The sequence below is a fragment of the Amphiura filiformis genome, chromosome 1, assembly GCF_039555335.1.
Source record: "Amphiura filiformis chromosome 1, Afil_fr2py, whole genome shotgun sequence".
In the NCBI taxonomy this organism is placed as follows: domain Eukaryota; kingdom Metazoa; phylum Echinodermata; class Ophiuroidea; order Amphilepidida; family Amphiuridae; genus Amphiura; species Amphiura filiformis.
The window spans coordinates 55,125,465-55,147,365 of NC_092628.1; the positions used below are offsets into that span (position 1 = coordinate 55,125,465).

At 33.9% G+C, this 21,901-nt stretch overlaps 1 protein-coding gene across 1 annotated transcript; it reads left to right on the forward strand.

Annotated features, from left to right (window-relative positions):
* Nucleotides 1–2,679: 2,679 nt before the first annotated feature.
* Nucleotides 2,680–21,477, forward strand: LOC140149047 (dual specificity testis-specific protein kinase 2-like). The gene is made up of 7 exons (XM_072171202.1): nucleotides 2,680–2,863; nucleotides 4,246–4,322; nucleotides 13,366–13,450; nucleotides 15,386–15,469; nucleotides 16,429–16,527; nucleotides 17,962–18,061; nucleotides 19,552–21,477. Exons 1-7 carry the CDS (start codon nucleotides 2,702–2,704, stop codon nucleotides 20,301–20,303), a joined length of 1,359 nt encoding a protein of 452 aa, XP_072027303.1. The 5' UTR covers nucleotides 2,680–2,701; the 3' UTR covers nucleotides 20,304–21,477.
* The last annotated feature ends 424 nt before the right edge of the window (nucleotides 21,478–21,901 follow it).

Genomic DNA, 21,901 nt, shown 5'->3' on the forward strand with positions numbered 1-21,901 from the left:
TGGGTCCGGCTATGTTGCTGTTATGGGCATATTGAGCTTAATAATCATTTACGCATACTGGTATTACCTCTAGTAATAAGCAAAAATACAATGATCAGTGTATTTTCAATTTAGCAGATGAACTAAAATATTGGTAATCATGAAATCTATTACTAGAGTTTCGAGGCATTTTAACATTCCTGTATAGTTGTTGTTAGTTTAAATAGGCTTAAACATTTTTTTTTCTTTTATTTTTTTATGACATTTTCACAATTTGTTTTCTTGTAAATAATGTATTTATGATTTTTCACTTATTAATTGCAATACCAGCACTTTTAGCTGGCAGATGTTTTAGTATGTTACATTCCATTAAAATTGTTGTTCAAGTGGTGGGTTTGACTAAACAACATGTTGTTACATCAAATTAAGGTAATTTTCAGAAAAGTCATGCATGTTTCCATCATTTAACCTTGAACATGTTGAAGCGGCAGACCTGTTGAAAATGCACACTTTGCAACAGATCATTGAGCCTATATTCATTGATTATTCATGTAGATTTTTGTACTGCTGCCTTATGCAGGTTCTGAAAATGTCAATGTTTACCTCTATTCCATGCACATTTTATTTTTAATTTTTGTCTTTAATTATTATTATTTATTATTTATTTAACATATTTTCAGTAATGCATAGATATCAACACAAGCTTGTGGTCATAATAACGGAAGTACCCACAAAAATTACTATAAATATCAGTGTAAAATTTGAGGTTTGTCTGACAATGGAATAAACGACCTGTCATATGGAGACCATTTTGATCAAAGATAAACATGTCAGCAGTCTACTTGTACATGTATGTAGTGCCAGGAGTTCAAGTATATGGCCACCTTTGGTCTACTTCATCTCAGAGTTAAATCATGGATTGGTTAAAAAGAACTTTGTCAACATGTGAAATAATAATTTAGCATCTGTCTGGGGCATCAATTTTGCTAGTTCCAGAACCAAAGTGGGACCAAAGTATCTTTCCAAAGTGGTGTGTGTTGAATGAGCAAGTGAAATCAGCACTGGCTCAATAAAATGTTATCTACTGAAGATAGCAGCTTACTCTAAACTAAGGGCTTTCTGAGCCTGAAGTGTTGTGGTCATCAAACTGAGTCAGATTGTATAGAATTTGAAATGGAATTTACTTCAATAACAGATTACTTGCAATCTAGTGACAACTGACAAGAACAATGTTAAAGACCTTGGAAAAACAAAAATGTTGTATTTTGTTATTCAGCTGACAGATTTGGTTTGATTGAACTTGCAACTTGTTATTGAAGAAAATTTACATTTCCATTTGTCAGTTTTGGTTTCCATCAGGTACCTGTATGTTTTTCTTTCTGCTGCAATTGTTATAAATCTGTCAACAGAAATTTTTGAAATAGCTTTAACAAACTTGTTAATGTTATTATATTCTATAATATTATGATGTTGACTAGATTTTCCCTCTGGCCAATAGACAACATCTTGTAAGTGGCTCTTGAATCCAGCTCACATACACCAACCGCTTTTCCTGCCTACAGACATTTTCTTTTCTTTGGATTTGATGAAATCAAACAACTTGAAATCTACTCCACTCTGATGTTTCTTGGAGTTTGATGCTGTGTTTTGCATCTCATACATGATATGCCTGTGTTGCTATGGCTGCGTATAACCTATGTTATTCTGAACATGATGTGATGATGGCCCAAGCAGGCTTTCTACTTCATGCATAACACAAATGAGTACTGATGGATCTTCAATAATGTATAATATTTGTAGGGATATGTTTAATGTTTCTAAAGTCACTTTCTGGTGAATGTGAAACTACAGTCTGCTTTTGTCCATACATGTGATGATCAAAATACACCTATATTTAGTTAAGACTAGCACACAATACATTAATAGCATATGCAACTTTTTGTGAGTACTTTGCATACATTTTCAGCCATTCTCCCTAATTGTGTTTTGATGAAGTGGTTTTGATGAGAGGTTTTGACTGAAGCATCGACTGAAGGAGGGAATGGAGAATGGAAGGCAAGGGGGGGCTCCCCTTTACATCAAGCATAGAGTTTTGTATCACACTTTGTAGACCAATTTAAAGGAGAATTTGCATTACATTGTCAGGTGTATCCACACACTGTTTTCCCTCACTAAAGACATGTTCTGTGATTTATGGGTATTACACAATGCATAATTTGTAATCACATATCTTCATGGTATACCCAAGATGTTTTGTTTCAGTACATTGTATATCAGTCGTGGTGTAGTTTTCAACAGTCATTACCATCTACTCCTCAATTGGATATTGAATGTTGTTTTCCCTATCTCCAGTATCCATGTTACTATTTTTCAATATCCAAGAATGTTATTCAGGATACTCATGATGATATTATTTGCATATGTGTGAGGAGCGTAGGGATGTGTGGGGATATTTTAATTGAACACAATTGACAACAATGTAACTAACTAATCTAATGCATATCATTCACAACATGAAAGAGTAATTAATAAAACTATACTAGTTACTTGCCCTTGTGTTTTGTTTCAAAGCATCAGTTGTTGATGTTGATGCTGGGAAGGAGTGGTGATATTTTTGTAAATTGCAAGTCAGTGCAAGCTATTCCCATCTGATTGGATGTGTACTTGGGTATCTGATCCAGAATTTGAGGATGTAATGTAATAATGATCTTATTGTTTTAATATGTCATTTCAGTATGCTAACCATGGCAGTCTACGGCAGTTGATATGTGATGATAACACAATGTTTCCATGGCCCATAAGGTTAGGCATGGCTCAGGATATTGCAGATGGCATGAGTTACCTTCATAGACTTAGAATTATACATCGAGACCTCACATCACCGGTAAGTCTATGTTGCTTGGGATCTTGAAGCAGATTGGTGTCTGTGATGAAAAAAAAAACATACTAGAGAATTCTGTCTTCAAGCATGTAAGCCTTTAAATGAGATTTTTTGACGGGAGAGATGAAAGGCAGAAAACCCTTCACAAAATATTATTTCTAGTTGAGCAACTATATTACTGTTACAGGTGGCTATACAAACATGTATTTTTGTAAGACCAATCTATTGTAATGTTCTTCTGGAGAGTGAAGGCCTTTTGTCTCTTTCATTAAAAAAAAACCCTCATTCAGAGGCTTATATATGCTTGTACCTATGGTACTGCAAGAGGGCAGATCATTGCAAGAGTGGAGCAGTTAAAATGGCCACACATATATACTTCAATAGGTAACAACGTCAATGCCAGCAGGCTCCATTCCCTGTCCTGTGAGAGAGAGAGAGATAAGATGACCCTTGGTCAATATTCAGCTATAAGCTGAAAATTCCATTTTAAAGCAGTATATATACCATTGCAGTCAAAGTACTTCTCACAATAAACAATGGTTGCTTGTATTTCAAGAAGGTATGTTCTTGTAATTAAAGCAAGAAGTGACCACACATACATTAAAACCATTGTGGATCATATGTTCAGTTTCTTTCTACAGATAACATAACTCTTAATTTGCATAAAATTTGACAAAAAACAAAGCACGGCATAAATTTGTAATTATAATGAGTCATGAATGTAATCTAGCCTTTTCTCGTGTTACAATTGGGTTAATTTGGGTAAAGTATCCCATTACATGAATGAATTGTTTTACATGCATGACTTTATTGCTTGAATACATCAATGAGGAACCAAGCTTTATTGCAAAGAAAGAGAGTTTTTTTTCTCCATAGCATTTACCAGAAGACAAATACACTATAAACAATTGTTTTCCCTGTCCAAACTGTGTGGTTCAACAGCTAGCTGAATTTGAAGTAGTCATGTATCGTCTGTGACCCTCTCTGACATGGATCACCCCATACAACTGATCCTACAAGTCCCTAACTGTTCCCTCCCTAGCTGCATGAAAAGTTTTCTCAAGTGACAGTCCAAATGTAGTTACAAAATTTGAAGATACACCTTGAGAAGATTTTAATAATGAATTTGACTTTTTTAGGGTTTTAAATAAAAATTTAAGACAAAATGCAAGGTATGGTTAAAATGTGGGATAGTGTGTTATACATAGCTCATATATCGGATGGATACTACATGTAACTATAAGACTACTTCCACAACCCCTGTCCTCTGTTGTTGCTGTTGTTGTTGTTGCTGTTGTTGTTGTTGTTGTTGTTGTTGTTGTTGTTGTTATTGTTATTATTGTTTCAAACTAATTCTGTTTTCATTCATCACATTTTGATTTCAGAATTGCTTGATCAAGAAGAGAGGCCATGAACTGAGTGCAATAGTATCAGACCTAGGACTGGCAACCAAACTTCCAGAGTAAGTGTGTAAAAAAGCTCACAAATTAGGTGGTATTTTGTGAGATCATTTGGCTGAATGTGTTCATTAGCTAAACCCTTGGAAAGATGAGATGACCAGGGATAGCATTATTGACTACGATAAATTAACAATGTGTCATCCTGCATTAAAGGAAGTGTCCGGAAATCACAACATTAAGTCTTATATGTTAGAAAAATAATTATCAAACACGAATCACATGGTTTTATTTAAAACAAACTCATATTAACCATAAAAACGAATAAAAACAGCAATCTCTCAACACGCGATATTCAAAATTCCCGCGGCGAAATGTTCTAGAGCAATGACATCATGGTTATTTGTGCTCATTTGTCGTCAGGCTTCATTGAATTATTTGGGACGTCATTGCTCTAGACAATTTCGGCGCGGGAATATTGAATATCGCGTCTTGAGAGATGGCTGTTTTTATTCGTTTTTATGGTTAATATGAGTTTGTTTCAAATAAAACCATCTGATTTGTGCTTGATAATTATTTTTCTAACATATAAGACATAATGTTGTGATTGCCGGACACTTCCTTTAAGGCGATATAATACCCCGATTTTCATCAGTACCCCTCTTCTTTTTTTTCTTGCAAATTTATTAAGTACATATATATGTTTATCACCTCATGTCCTTAACTTATAAAATATATCTACATATAAAGTGACTTTCAACCATTTTAGTAAGTCATTTTAACCCTATATATTTTTTGTTTACTGTAACCTAGTAACTCAGATCTGTGTTTCATAACAAACCATAATTTATTCTTTTCAAAATGTTCAAGTAGGGTACATGAATAGAATACATTAAATCCTTTGTTATACTCTCTATAGAAAATCTATAGTGGTGCATGCAAAATACCTACCATGATATAACACTGAATAAATTAAATACACACTTATACAATAGATGCATAGTCATTAGTTGTTAGGAGAAGAAAAGGCTATTAGGTCACCGTATGTCAGGTTATAGGTCAATTGGTTGATTTGGTTCAGGTCAAATTTAAGCATCAATTTTGAATACACATGTGAGAGTCTGTGATATCATATGAGGCATAATTTTGATATTCTGTCTTTAACTGGATATATATCGAGAAGTGCATGGTGGATATACTAATATACCTTGGGATGTAAATGGTGAGTACAATTTAGAATGCCTAGTTGAGACGGATTTCACAAATAAATATAAAATAGTTACCAAAATCACAAAAGGTAAGCTTACGGAAAACTACCCAATATGGTTGTATAGGTGACAAGAAATACAATTTTTTCATCATTGCTGTAGTATGGTTGTTGTAACCTGTTACCTATGGCTTAATTAAGTTTCAGTGCAATAATGTCGCAAGTTAAAAATACAAAATATAGCTCAACATTGAAAATAGAAGCATTTTAACCAGTTCCTTTTTTGATAGTTGTGGAGCACCAAGTTCATGAAGTCATAAAAGAAATCAGGAACCACTTATTCCCATTTTACATATCAACTTTATTTCCCTAATGTGTTAGCAACACATATCCAAAATTTTAACGAAATCCGTTGATAGTAAGCTTTCCAAAATGAAGTGAATTTAAATCATCAGTGATGTACCTCCTTTTGGCTTCTATCTGTAAAAGCATGTAAGCTACATTGATACCGATACCACCAATAAAACGAGAAGATTTGCCCCTTCATTTTGCATACCACTTTGTCCAATTTTTTTTTGTAATTTCTTCACAAAATGCAAAAAATGCAAAAAAAATCAATGGGTGTAGTACCCCTTAATTTGAGCAACTTAGCTAGATTTTGTCCTGGTTCTTTGTTCTTCCTTGTATTATTGCATTGCTTGTATTTTGTCTATGCTGAATAAAGGTTGATACAATATATATACATACAAATTTCTTTAAAAAAATTGTGTATGGGCCTGCAACCAACAACCTCCCCCTTTTTGGTGCCATGGTAACGTAATACAGACCTTCTTGTTTCAGCTCTGATAATGAAGAATATAGATAGGTGGGGTTCCGCTTAATGATCACGAATCTGACAAAATCAAATTCCCTACAAAATCAGATTTTTAATTGACTATTGAATATCATGAATGTGTCAAAGTTCCAAGTCTGCTGAGGAAATTTCATCTTACAGTAAATAATATAATATAGAATAAGAATTTGATTATAGACTTATATTCTGTAAAATGATTGGTCACGTCTACACTGTTTGTATTGAGTTACAAGAATTTACCATGTGTGACTGATTTGTCATTTTAATAGATACAAATTGGTGGATATTAATTGTATGAATAAATTACCAAAATGTTTGATGTTTACCAGACATTAGGGAATGAAAGGTGTATGTGTGTGTACCTCACATTCCAACTTGGATACTCAATCTGATGGTATGGTGTTAAACCAGGGACCATCCCTAGGCACATAGCCAGCCTCTTGTTAGCCGGTTCCAATCCCCATGCAACAGAAAATGTACATCATGTTCAGTTACACTTGAATATTACTGAAGTAGATCGACTATAAAGGCATACATTTTCACATTTCCACCTCCAGAAATTACTTTTTGTTTAAATATCCTGCCGATCGTAGTATACACCCTGTGCACCCAAAAAAACTTTCCCCACCAACACTAAAAAAAAAAAAAAACACCTTCCCCACTTAACTGTGTATAAATGCATGAAATTAAAAAAAAAAAACTTGCCACCAAAAACTTTGCCGCCTCCGGCGGCGAAAATAAAAAAATTCCCCCGACCCCAACTTCCTAACCCCCCCTTGATGTCTAATGGTGCGTCCCTTACCATCCCTAACCTAAAGTAGGTGGAATGTGTTGCAAATAACCAAAAAAAAAGGTATTTAAAAGTACAAAAAGTTTGTCCCCTATTTGTTATAAAAAATTGAATAAAAGTTTTTTTAAACTGTCCACAGTTATAGGTTAACTGACATTACAAAAATGTGTGTGAATCACAGATTAGGCAGACAAAAGTAGAAAGAAGATTACTTGTATGTGTGTGGGTGTGGGGTGTGTGTTCTTTCCGTAAGTAGGGGTGCTTGTGGATGAGCATGGGGGTGTGTGGGTATTCTTAAGTGCATGTGACATGTGCTAGTGATTTGTCATTCATTATTAAATATTTAATCTTACAATAGTGGCAGATTTCCAAACAAGATGTTATTAATTCTGATAAATGTTTATAATAATAAACCCCAAGAATGTTAGTGTTGTCTGAATTCTATGTATGTACTTAGTTATGTAAGATATGAAATATTGATATATACAAATGACAATCAATTGAGCCCTGAATTATGACAGATTCCATCATGTTGACAAGATAATCATATTCAAATCAAAATGGATAATAAATTTGAAATTTAAATATAGCCCAATACTTGTATTAGGATCATTTTGTAACTGTGCATGTGCAAGGACCAAGCCTTCCAAAGACCATGATCGACAGATGTTCAGATGGAGCATTAAGCTCAACATTTGAAAATTTGCATGGCACCTCCCATATCAAAGTGAATGAAATTTGTGAAGGAAAATGTTATCTCAGAGAACTCTTAAGGCGTGTTTCTATTGGGACCGTTTACCGGTAAAAAGACGGTAAAGGGATTATTTCTGCTCAATAGAAACTGACCTTCCCCGCTATTTACCGGCGAGAGTTTACCGGTAACGTTTTAAAATAGAGGGGATAAACTCCAATAGAAACTCACTCCGTTCCGATTGAATGCGCATACAGGAAGAAAACGGAAGTTGAGTCGCGAAATTGACCTCTGCATCATGAGCTAGCTTATACCATTCCGCTCGCAAAAATTCTTAGGCCTAATCACATACAAATATTTGACTCACTTGCTATAAATAAAGTAAATGGAAGAAATATTCATAATGCATTATCCCTGCATTATACATATTATGCTAAATATTTAACATGAGTTATGATTTATGACCCTAGTAAAAGCCATGAAATAAAACAACAACAACAACAACATCAGCGGATGAATCCAGCTGTGCATGCGAAAAAAAAAAATAGAAATCAACTCGGATCCGCGGCGGTGTGTGCTTCAGAAAATTAGAAAGATTTCATGAAATTAATATTATGTTGTCGATGTAAAATTACTATTCGCTAAAAGAATTAACTGAAATTAAACTGTGAAAGATGAAATTCCAAGACCTATTTTTTGGCGCATAACAATACTGAGTACTCACGCCGATATCACTGAGGGGATTTCCCAATGGCGTAATTTGATGTACGAGAACGAATGAAAACGAAAATAAAAAAACATTATTCTTCAATCTTCTTTTCTCATGTTCATGATGTTTGCTACCTCATTTTAGCCAAACAATTAAGAAAATACTACAATATTAAAATCCACAATGCTTTGCGATTGACCTGGGGATTGACCCCAGTGCATGACCTTTTCGCCGGCAAACTTTTGAGGTGTGTCAATCGACACTGTACATCGAGTGTTTACCGGTAAACAACGTGCAATGGAAACTGACCGTTATCCGCCTTTCACCGCTATTTGACGGCGAACAGTTTTACCGGTAAAATGCAGGGGACTCAATAGAAACACGCTATTAGAGAACTCTGTAATGGATCAATTTCATGATCACCACCAATTGGTAATCTCAGAATTGAATGTGTTATTGGCCTATATTCATGATAATAAGTTAAATAGTTTTGAACATGTCTTTAAATAATTTATAATGACTGTTTGCAAAATAGAAGCTCTTGCCAGGATAACTGATTTCTCTCTTTCTAAAGTTGAAGCAATATAAATTTATTCAATTATTGTTCAATCTATAATTAAATCAAGTGGCTACATGGCCAAATAAAAATCACAATAGGAGCAGTAATGCTTAGCAAACAGTTCTGCTGTCCAATATAAATGATGATGCAATGCTGTGAATATGTTAACAACATCATTTAAGCTAAATAGTGACTGACATGCCATCAAATTATGAAGGGAAAGAATAAAACATACTAAATTGTAATTCATTATGTGAGAACAAATATGATTTTGTGAAGTAACATGGATACTTTCAGCCTCAGATTTGGAGTACTTATAACTAAGTTACTTCCAGAATCTGTGGTTAAGTAAAACACTTGTGAATTAATGACGAAATGAAGCATCATCCATTAGTTGATGTCTGATGAAGCTAGTTAAGGGCATTATCACACATAATAAATTGCAAATACACAACTAATGAGCCATAGAGTGGGAAAGTGTGATGTTCTTGAGATATGAAGTGATGAAATTGCAACAGTTGATGTATGAAGTGAGAAAAGGAGATTCTTTGATGTATGAAGTAATTAAAGATGGTTTATTATGTGTTAAAAACAAAGCCATGTGATTATGAGAATCTGATAAGTGTGGAGTCGCAAGTGCCAAGATATTGCCTCTATTAAAATATTGAAGCAAAACAATTACTCAATTTACATGAAATGATACTGTTTACCTTTACAATGACTTCCGAAATGAAAATATTATGATCATGTTTTGCTTTTTTTATGAAATATATTGCAAACACCTGTCAGACTTCAATTCACATGACAAGAGGTTGACACAGATTTAACACAATATTTACAATTTAAAGGCCTACACAAAAACAAATGGTGTTCTGGGAACACGTAGAAAAACATTTCTTGATGAGATAGTAGACATGATTTTGTCCTGGGGTGGGCACTCAACTTTAGAAGTGATGGGTATGTGCCTACTGGCGTCGCGAAGTAGGGGCCTATCGGGTACAAAACATTATTTTAAAATGGGGGGTCATTGGGTACAAGCAAAATGAAAAAGGGGGTCATTGGGTATAATATTTTGAAAAAAGGGGTCATTTTGATTTTGTATGTGTGTGTGATAGTTTCTATACCCATTTGATACAAGATGCAAAGTGGACAGACATTTGGAGTTATACATTGGCATTGTTTAATAGTCTGCAGCAGACCTAAAGGAAGGGGCACATAACAAAATTTTTGTGAATTTTGTCCATGTTTTGAGCATGCTCCCAAGCAGGGTTCTAGCTACGCCATTTTTTTAAACAAATGATTTTTTCGTCATAAAAAGAGCAAAAACAACATTTTTAGGATACCCCTAGCCTGTTCCCCGATCCCTCATGTTCACTAAAAAAGATTGTGCCCAGCAAACCCCAACAGAATGCCAAAAAAGGAAAGGAACAAAACACAAGAACTGTAAAATGTGAGAGTGCATACAGTGTAGATTTGCTTTGATCATGTTGATCCTGATCAGTTCCATTGGTTACTTTTCGCAATCTTCAAAATGAACATATGCTTTAATGTTACCCCTGAATGAATCGGATATAATTTTGAGAAATTATTTGAAATAATATGATTGCCACTTCCCAAGAGAAATATCTGGCACAGATATCTCCTTACTTTTATAGGAAAACAATTAAATGATGAGAATCAGAATAAATGTTATTGGTACTGAATATCAAATATTGTTTACTTTATTACACAAACTACTTACTTCATTACACAATAATTTTTATTTTGAAAACATTTTTCTCTCTGAAGATACATATTTCCCATTTCTGTTGGGGTATTTGGTATTTTCCCTTGGGAACTGATTTGAATGGAATTTATATCTGGAATGGACTGCAGAGGAATGCAAATTTTGGGAACATTTTGCTTACAGAGTTGTTTTTGTTGTTTAAATCAGTCAAATAATATTATAAAACTCCCAGGAAATGTCTCTTTGGAGTGGAAAATAAATGATGTCTATTTGAAATTTTTTGAATAACTGCTACAGGAGCAAATAGGATGGGTCGGTTGACTACATGTACTACAGGACTATCAGTTTTATTATAAGCATTTTTTTATATATTTATTCAGTTGATCATAAATGAAGTGACAAATAGTAAGCAATAAGTCAAATTCGTTATAGCATCGGTATATTTGTGCTGCAGTCAAGTGTAACATTTTGAAACAACAAAGGTAATGAGGCAGGCCAGCTTCTTTTATGATGAAGTGTAACCAGGGAAGATGTCTTTCCATTCCCAGAATTCTTTGCAACATAATACATCGCCCCATATCATCAAATGGCACTCCCATTACTTTGTACAGGTTCCCTTTGTTTTCATATTGAGAATAAACTGGCTAAACATGGGTTGATAGTCAAGAAATAAACATAGTTTGCAAGATCTGGATGTTCTCTGTTCATTGAGGTACTTTTTGTCACTATCAACCCATGTTGCACCAGATAGCACATCAGTACAGCATAAAATCGAATAAATGCATTATGGGAAGTGTTAGACATCTTCTCTGAAGTGTAACACCTTCACAATTTATATTTGGATATATACGTGGGTAAATTCTAAGAAAGTTGCATGGTTCAAATTGGAAACAGATACAAAATACATGGAATGTGACTGAAAACTAAATTTGCTTTATTGTGAAAAATAAAATGCTAAATGAGTAATTTCAAGTTCTTGCAAGCCAATTTGGTCATTTCATGTATTAAATCTAAAGGACCAATAAACATAGATTTGTGTGGGTTGTAAGCATAATATAATAATGTATAACATAGGTGACATAAAACTTTAATATGATGTGTTGTTATCATTTCAAGCCAGTGATATCATTTATTTACTATTTGATGGCAAATCATTGATGCAATCTGTATTTACCACATGTTTATGATACCCAAAATGGCTGGTTTACTCTTCACTGAACCAATTTGACAGTTATTGCATTTGATAGTAAATCATTGATGTGGTCTGTAATTTACCTTTGTTCCATCAGGTTACACTTTCCTGGTTTCATGAAGAGTTTCAACCACATACGCACACATTCCACACTAATTCATAAAACATAAAAAGTAAACAGAGCATTAAGGGCTGGGGTATGAGCGTTTGGACAGTATTTATTTTGGGACATTAGAGCACATCAGACATATCGAATTGCATTCTGAATACGAAGAATGTCATTCTGATATCAAATAATTTTAATTTTTGAAATTGCAATTTAATACACATTTTATGGCAAATCATTAAAAATTGATATTTTTTATTTTTAACAGTACTTGAAGTAAACTTTATAAATCTGATGATTTATACTTTAAGTGTATGTAGGTGGGATGAAAACCGACGATCAATTGAAAATTTTGACCTTTCGTATTGAAGATATGGATTTTTTTTTTTTCAAAAAAACACCAAAAAAAATTAGGTCTTTTTGGAAAAAAAATCCATATCTTCAATATGAAAGGTCAAAATTTTCAATTGACCGTCGGCTTTTCCTCCGCTACATACACTTTAAGAATATATCATTAGATTTATATAATTTACTTGAGGACTGTTATATATTAAAATGTGAAAATATCAAATTTTTATAATTTGTCATAAAATTTGTATTATATTGTGATTTTCAAAAATGAAAATTATTTGATATCAGAAAGACATGCTTCAGATTCAGAATGCAATTCGATAGGTCTGAGGTGCTCTCATGTCCCACAAAAATACTGTCGTAAACGTTAATAAACGCCATTGGATCCCTTAAATGAATGCTCACTCTGCACTGTGCCATGTATTTTTCACTCTTCATTTTTTCACTATTAGGAGAGAGCAAAAAGTTACAAAATTAATAGAATAAGCACTGTCAGGTTTGTTCATCAGCATGATCAGGGAAGATGTAGAATTTAGGTCATTCTGTGACTTGCTTAATATTCCTTGATAATTTAGTGTTTTTAAACACTAAAATGTACCCCCATCAGGAAAATCTGTCAGTGAGATTCATAAAATATGGCCTTCAAACTAAATTTCTACATAAAAAAAAGAAGCAGTTAAAAGCATTTTAATTATAGAAATAAAATGCTCAGTCAATGTGCTCCAAATCTTTAAATTGTTGCTTGTTGAAGTCTAGATGATGGTTACATATAGTATAGATGAAAAAGGGGGTCTTTTGGTGCCAATGGACATCATTGTTGTTGAACATCATTGTCTCCTCTGTTCCATAGGGTATGAGTGTGTGGTGAGTTACCTCATTTAACATAGATCTAACAGTTCCTTTTATGTTTTTGTATCTTACTAGAAACCCTGAGGAGGAGATGTCTGTTGTAGGTTCACCATTTTGGATGGCACCAGAATGTCTACATGGCAAGCTGTATAATGAAACGGTAAGAAAGTGAACATGATAATTGGAATATTTTCAGTTGGTGTGATTTACCTTTAGGCCATTTTTTATCAACCTAATGAGGGAGAGAGGAGAGTGATGTTATCTGTTAGATAATGGTTTAAGGAATGATTAAGGTCCTTTAATATGCACAAAACAAATTATGATATTATTTTCAGAAGCACTGATGAAATTATTCTAATTAGTCTAACTGCTAAGGTGTAAAATAGACAAAAATTAGGCATGAAAATGTAATTTGATTTTGCCAGAAGAGATTTCTTTAGTTTGATTTCATACTGTAACTACTTATGAGAATACCACACTGAACAGTTACCTGTAATTATTATTATTTTTGAAATATTTCTGTAGCACTAGGAGAGAGCCTTTTCTAGAGCTCTATTAGGGAATTACTGTAGGAACACTCACTTCAATTCAATTGCTAGGATTAGGGGAAAGGAGAATCAGCTGAAAGGGAGAAAACATTCACGAAATTTTAAATGATTAATGCAACCAAAAATATCATGAGCATGAGTTAAAGCAAATGAAATTAAATTTGACAAGAATTTCTTTGCAACAAAGGCAAGGTAGTCATATTGAAACAAATATTTATAGAGAAACATTAACACAAAGGTAAATTGAAGAAAACAAATGTTGTTTGAGGAATTATCTGTTAATTTGAGGCCTCATGTGATTTGTTTTTGCTGCATTTATTTGGCATCATAACATACTTACATATACTATACAGTAAGCCAAAAAATTAAGGTACCAGTTATGTTCACCCCCTGTATATCCTAAACAAAGACATGATATGTCATAATTGGAACCAGCAACCAATAGCTGCATCTTTTAGCTCAAATTTAAGACCTCATTTGTTGAAATTGTTCTAGAAATAAAACCACGACGATCCAAATACCCAAGGAAGATGCCAATTTAAAAGTTGCAGTTTGCTCCATTGCAAGCCCTATTGATTCGTACACAAAGCATTCGCGAACAAGAGAACTATCGCCATGCTTCCATTGATTAGCACGTTAAAACTAGCGTCATACTTTCATTGATTAGAACACATAAGTGCAATTTTTGATTTCCTTTCTTCACTAGGTTTTAGATCACCGTTTCTTTAATTCTCAACCAATTTCAACAAATAAGGTCTTAAGTCAGAGCTAAGGAGTACAGGTATTGGTTGCTTGTTTTGACATACTTGTCTTTATTTAGGATATACAAGGGTGAACACAACTGGTACCTTAATTTTTTGGCTTACTGTATATGACAAAGCTTTAACTTGATGGAATACCAAACAGTTTTGGAAAGTAGATGATCACATATCTATCGTACACCATTCCAGTGTTTTTGCAGTGCCTCATAGAGTTGGTTAGAACCACCAGATTTGGGACAAGCCACCCTTCGAGTACCTTCATGTATACAACTATACATGTTTAAAAAAATCAGTTGGATATAGTGTTATTTTAGTATATATATCTTGCCTGGAGATAGAACTGATATTCATGGATGCAGTATGAAGTATGTGTGATTTTTAAGATCTTTGGCATTTACAGGTATTGAGTTGACAATACTTGGTTAAAAGGATGTTTTCTAATGTATACATCAACCATTATTTTGTAGTATTTATGCTCCAGTAGGCACTTCATTTTTTCTCTAAAACATTTTGCCTGAAAACATGCACCAAATTTACATGATGTGAATAAAATATGGGTTATCTAATGACAGGAACACATAGCATGTTCTGGGATATCGTAAGAACAGGAACTACTTTGAATGCTAAAACAACAACAATTCATCCACATAAAATCCTACAGTTAGGTGTTAAAGAGATTGGATGTGCTAATATCAAACAGAGAACAGTATATAGTAAAATCTATCCAACTTTCCTTTGGAGTGTTTTTCTTTTGATACTAACTGTTACCATCTTTTACTTTGACAGGCTGATATATTTTCATATGGCATTATCTTATGTGAGATGATTGCAAGAATAACATCAGACCCAGAAGACTTGCCAAGATTATCGGTATGCTGTTATGTTGTTGTAAACTTTATTTATGGTTTAGAGATAAAAGCTACATCAGCCCAAGTTGTTTTTCTGTAGATCTGTGGTACAACTTACAATGACATAAATATATATAATAATATCAACAAAGTGTCATCAAAATGAAAAAAAAAATTTATGGACACAAATTATGAGGAATAGATGTTAAATATTATTAACCATTTGAACAAAATATTTGAAGTATAAATGGAATTTATATAAAAATAAGGCAATAAGAAATAATCTGATTTAAACTATGAAATAAACAAAGTACAGTATACTTAAATATGTACATGTAAAAATATTTATATTCAATTTTTTCATTTCTTCTATAACTATCAGTCAATCGATCAATCAATCAATCAATCAATCAATCAAGTGATTAATTAACCAAGCAAGCAGGTACTGATATAACTTGCATGTTGAAATAGAAGAGCAGGGCTTGAAAAACTGTTGATTTCCCGGGAAGCAAGCTAAATTTCGCACAATTTGTAGCACGTTTTTATATACAAAAAGATACAAATTCCTCCAAATACCAGAGTTTCCCTCCAAACACCAACATTTCCTGTGAAGGAGCTTCCCAAATTCACCACTTTTTTGATGCATGTAGCAGAGGTCTGCACTCATCAGTGTTTGAGTCAATGTGATGAAGTTGTAAACATGGGAAATTTAAGCTTTTCTGCACCCTGACATTTATAACACTACTGTGTAAGTGGTAATTTTCGCGAGGATTTATTTTCGCTGATTTCTTGAATGGAGTGCCATCCATGAAATTTACACCTCGCTAATATATATATATAATGTATTGCAAGTATAGGGCAAGACTAGGCAATCGCAAAAATAACAATCGCAAAAATGTCTCTCTCACTCCAGTTCGCGAAAATAACCACTTATACAGTACCTGTTTCTCATATTGCAATCACATTTTTTTCCAATTTCAGAATTTTGGTTTAGATGAAGAATCGTTTCGAGCAATAGTTCGAAATACCTGCCCCTCATGTCCAGAAGCATTTCTACAGTTAGTAGTTAGCTGTTGTAAGGTAAGAGAGTTCCGATTACAATTCTGATATTGATCCATTGTCACTGTTGGCAATATTAACAGTTAATTGAATTATTTTCTTCAAGCAATGTTCAAATGAAGTTATGGAGCACCTAATATCAGAGGGAAAAAAATCAATTTTCAATTTCGCTGTAGAAAACTAGAATACTACCTTTAAAAGAAGCAAGTGTAAGTCTGTGCTCAGATATTCCAATATTTGGGAGTTGTTTTGATGGCTATAGGAAGGAATTGTTTTCCAAAGTACAGGAGCTTTTGATGGCCATGGTTAATGACCGTTCTTATGAAACAAGATTCAGTTTTGTTACTGGACTCAAATATGTGTACAGCCACATCAAAATAATGCTGTTGTCATAAAGGCACTTTTGATATATTTAAACATTGTGAAAAAATTAGGAAAATTACAAGAAATTTTAACTGTTGTAGTATACAACATGAGTCCCTGATCCAATTCTTCCAAATTTGGTGTTATTTTTAGGGTAAAAATACCTTTCGAAGTCGAATAGTTTGCAAGTTCATACAAGCTACTACAAGCTACTCGTAATTTTGTAGGATATATTTCTAAACAAATGCTTTAGTGCAGTGGTTTTTGTTTGATCCTGATCCATGTTATTGCCCTTTTAGAACTATATGGCAGACATGACAGGATGGTACTGCAGCAAGTGGGTTAAGTTGTTTGAAATTACCGGGTTTTACCCAGATTGAAGACTATCCTCCTTTTGTGTCCGCCATACATCGAAAAGGCTAATTGCAGTGTCGGGCCATATCATAAAAGATGGGAAAGTTGGGAGGCCCTTTTTCTCTATTCAAGGACTTTCTGTACTGTCTCAGAATACAGGTTGTTTATCAATTTTCTAAGAGAGAAAAAAATGCATATGTTTTCACTTTGTTATTAGAGGCAAGTGTTGCAGTAATTTCCTGTCCCTTTGTAATTTGTAAATATAGTGTTGCCCATTACATATAGTAATCATTCCATTTTGTCGTATTCTGTAGATGACACTTACAGTAATACTGGTTTCATACTTTCTGCCGCTATGAGCGACATGACGCTTCATCATGCCGCTTGCACTTGTCAGCAAGCGGAGCGGCACAACGCTGAGCGGCAGCAGCATGACTCTAAAAGCCACTGTTGCCGCCAGCACCGCCTCGAAATTGTATTTTGTTCTCGACGTCAGAGCAGCACCGCTTCAATTGACTTGAATTCAACTCCCATGCTGCCGTTTGGGCAAAGATGGAGTGATTGATATATCGGCTTGCCGTTGGTCACCGATAGCGTTTCTGGTGCGACAGCGCAGTGAAGCAAAATCATCTTCAGAGCGGCAAAGCAGCAGGCGGCAGGAAAGTATGAGAACCAGCATAAGAGCAGCATTCAAAATCTAGTGATGTAATCTTCTCATTGTTTTATCTCATTCTGTAGATGACACCCACAGTAAGACCAGCATTCAAGAACATAGTGATCAAAATAGAGAATATTGCATCCGAATACAACTCCAATAACAACGACAGAACACAAGAAGGTAAAGTATACACTGATGGCTTTCTCTTGATTAAATCACTCACAGAAGTCATTATTGCCAAATTCACAAGTTTATGACTTTTGCTGACTAACTGCATGATTTGATTTGCATTCAGTAATTTGTTGTCAAGACAGTCAAATGCTAGAAAAATTTACCTGTTGACTTAAGGGATCTAAAATGAGCGTTTATTGCGTTTCAACAGTATTTTTTGTGGGACATGAGAGCACCTCAGACCTATCGAATTGCATTCTGAATACGAAGCATGTGTTTCTGATATCAAATAATTTTCATTTTTTGAAAATCACAATATAATACAAATTTTATGACAAATTATAAAAATTTGATATTTTTCAAAATTTTGATATATAACAGTCCTCGAAGTAAATTATGTAAATCTAATGATATATTCTTAAAATGTATGTAGCAGGGAGGAAAAGCCGACGGTCAATTGAAAATTTTGACCTTTCATATTGAAGATATGGAATTAAAAAAAAAAAAGACCTAATTTTTTTTGGTGTTTTGGGAAAACAAATCCATATCTTCAATAATGAAAAGGTCAAAATTTTCAATTGATCGTCGGCTTTTCATCCCACCTACATACACTTTAAGTATAAATCATCAGATTTATAAAGTTTACTGTTATAAAGTTTAAAGTTTACTGTTAAATATCAAAAATATCAATTTTTAATGATTTGCCATAAAATGTGCATTAAATTGCTATTTTCTAAAAATCTAAATTATTTGATATCAGAATTACATTCTTCGTATTTAGTATGCTATTCTATATATCTGATGTGCTCTAATGTCCCAAAATAAATACTGTCCAAATGTTCATACCCCAGCCCTTAAGGAATGGGATAGCAACCTTTGAACAGTATTTTTGTGGAACCTGAGAGCACATCAGGCTTATTTATTGAATTGCATTCTGAATGCGAGGAATGTCCTTCTGATATCAAATTTTGAAATTTGCGATATAATAATACACATTTTATGGTAAATGATTAAAAATTGATATTTTAAATGAAAAACACGTGAAAATGTTGACCTTTCGTATTGAAAATAAAGATTTTTTCCCTCAAAACACCAAATAAATGTAAGTCGTTTTATGACTTTTGGTAGCTGCATACCTATAGGTCATTTGAGGTTATGTTTGCTTGTTTGTCACTCCTGCAATTTGACATATAACTGTTTTAATATCTTTCCAAATTTAAATCGCCCCATGGTGAAGGCATCCCATTCGATGTCTTGCATCCCAAACCACAAGGTTTCTAGTTGAATGTGAAATTATACATACACAAGCAGATGAATAGACAGTAGTTTTGATTTGAATCCTTGTCCTGAGATTCTCATTTTTAGACGTAAGGAAAGCAGAATTGTTCTTTCTGATCATTCTAGCTTAATAAGATTATTATCATATAATAGAGGGTGAAATATATTTCATTAGAAAATGCATTAATGATTTATATAATATCTGTTTATCTTTCAAACAGGGTACCCATTAGCAAGGAAGTCCCGCTCACAGAGCAGTGTGCAACCACCGAGACTTAACTTCCACAATACGGCAACAACAACTCGACACCGACAACAAAAACCAAAAATTATGCGTAGCAACTCTGATACAGGCCCAAGGCCAGACATGATGATTCGAACACGGTCTCAGGTGAATCCCTTCGACACCCCTGATTTGCAAGGGGGACGTGTGAAACTTTGGGACAGCTCTACAGATAGGACTAAACCCTATTCTCTTGAACTTGAAACTCTTGATGATGTAAGTCTACTACTTATGCAAGACAGGAGGGATTCTATACCAATTGAGGAGAAGCGAGGACGAATGAAAAAGAGAATCTCTCAGTCACTTCCGTCATCACCAGAGATGAACAGGAAGATGAAGCAAGATGAGGAGAATAGTTTTGTGGAAGAACTTGAGGATCAAGAATTTGAAGATACATTTCTTCAGGACCGTCCAGTCGATTTGACACAGCCAAGAAGGCGAAGTCTGTTAATACGAGACTATTCCTTACCATTAACCTGGAGGGAAGACTTGAAGAAGCCAAGATCGCGGAGTTCAGATAATTTCTCAAAGAGATTGGATTCTGGATTGAGTTCTTTTGGAGATGAAGATGCAGAAATGGAGGATAGGATGAGTCATCTCCAGTTGGAGGATGGAAGGGAAGTGTTTGCGCCAGTACAATCTAATCAGGTTAAGAACATAGTAAAGCACATAAGAAGCGATACACGGTAGTTTGTAATATTGATCAGTGTTAAATGGTTGGAATTGTGCCATTTTTGACTGATCAATATGTAGAACTCCAAAGGTGCTTTGAACCTTTCTTATATGCTTCCATATTCTCATACCCTTAGGCTTGGTTTAGCATCAAGAGTACAATTAGACCACAGCCTTTTGGAATGAGTTTGTCATAAAACATGTGACAAAAACAAGAGATTTGATTGATTTTTATGTTTAGACTTGCAGCTAAGTTTTGTAAGGACAATTCGTCAGTTGCAACACATAGTGGCATATGTGAAGGATAAAATATGTTTCCGAGAAGAATGTGTTGGAAGGATATGTTATTAATAACGGAGTCGACACTCTTCCACTATCTCTCAGTTGCCCGATTCCATTTGAAATTGAAGTTTAAGTCTCAAACTATTAAACTGTATCTTTAGTATCAGGATATAGCTAACTCTCAACCTTAATGCCAATATGTGAAGTGAAACATTTTGAAAAATCATTCCACGCCACTATGTGTTGCAACCGACGAATTGGTATATTTACACATGGTCAAGTATGTTGAATTCTGCTCCACCTAAGACTAGGAATCTGGAAGGAATTCAAATTAAAAAGGTGAAAATAATTTTATTATAAACCTATATCCATGGTATAGAAAATTCAGGAAAAAAAATATTGTTACAACTATTTTATGGCAAATACTTTTGTACCTCCACCAACTATGCACCTTAGCAACAAGGGACTGGTCACTTTTTGTCTTTAGGCCCATTTTCACAAAAAGCTGTGGTTTGCTAAAAATTTACTCACACATTGTTAACCATGAAAATACACCGATAGTCTGAAGCTACTAAATGCTAGATGGTTAGCAATGTAATGTATGCAAAGATGTGGAACTTCAAGTACAAACAATATCTGTAAGGTATAAAAAATAGGCAAACAAAAAAAAACTTGGAGGAGTTTCTGTCACTTTGTGAAATTGGGCCATTATGATAAAGGATGGCTGGAGAAGAATGCAATACTATCTCTCTGCCGTCAGGGGTGATTTTGTTGACCAGTCCCTATGCCACTGTATATAAATATAGCACCAATGATATGAAGAATAAACAACATCAAAAGATGAAATTATATTATTTTTTCAAAAATCAAATTTGTAAAAAGAGGTGCACAAATTATATCACTGATTGAAAGATGTTAAAATTTGATTGAAAAGATTGATTTTTTTGACAACTTTATTTTATTAGAATTAAAATGTATAAATTGCTTTGATTTGGGACATATTATCTCACCGCAGCTGCCACACAACTACTACAAATATATGTACATGATGGTCAGTTATTGTGGTCCCTTAGATATTATTATAGTACTATGAAACAAGTGGAATGTATTAAAATGAGTTACACATGTATTAGCTGAGACTATTATACCTGATAGTCTCAGGTATTAGAATGACAGAACTTTGAAGTCATCGGTCTTGGTTAAATTATACAGAGTAACAAAAATAATTTAGTACAAATTGAAACCTGCACAGCAGCAAAATGGGTGATTTTGATGTTAAATTTCCATTATTTGGGATAGGTGTGATATTATTATGCTGCATGTCAATTGTGTGT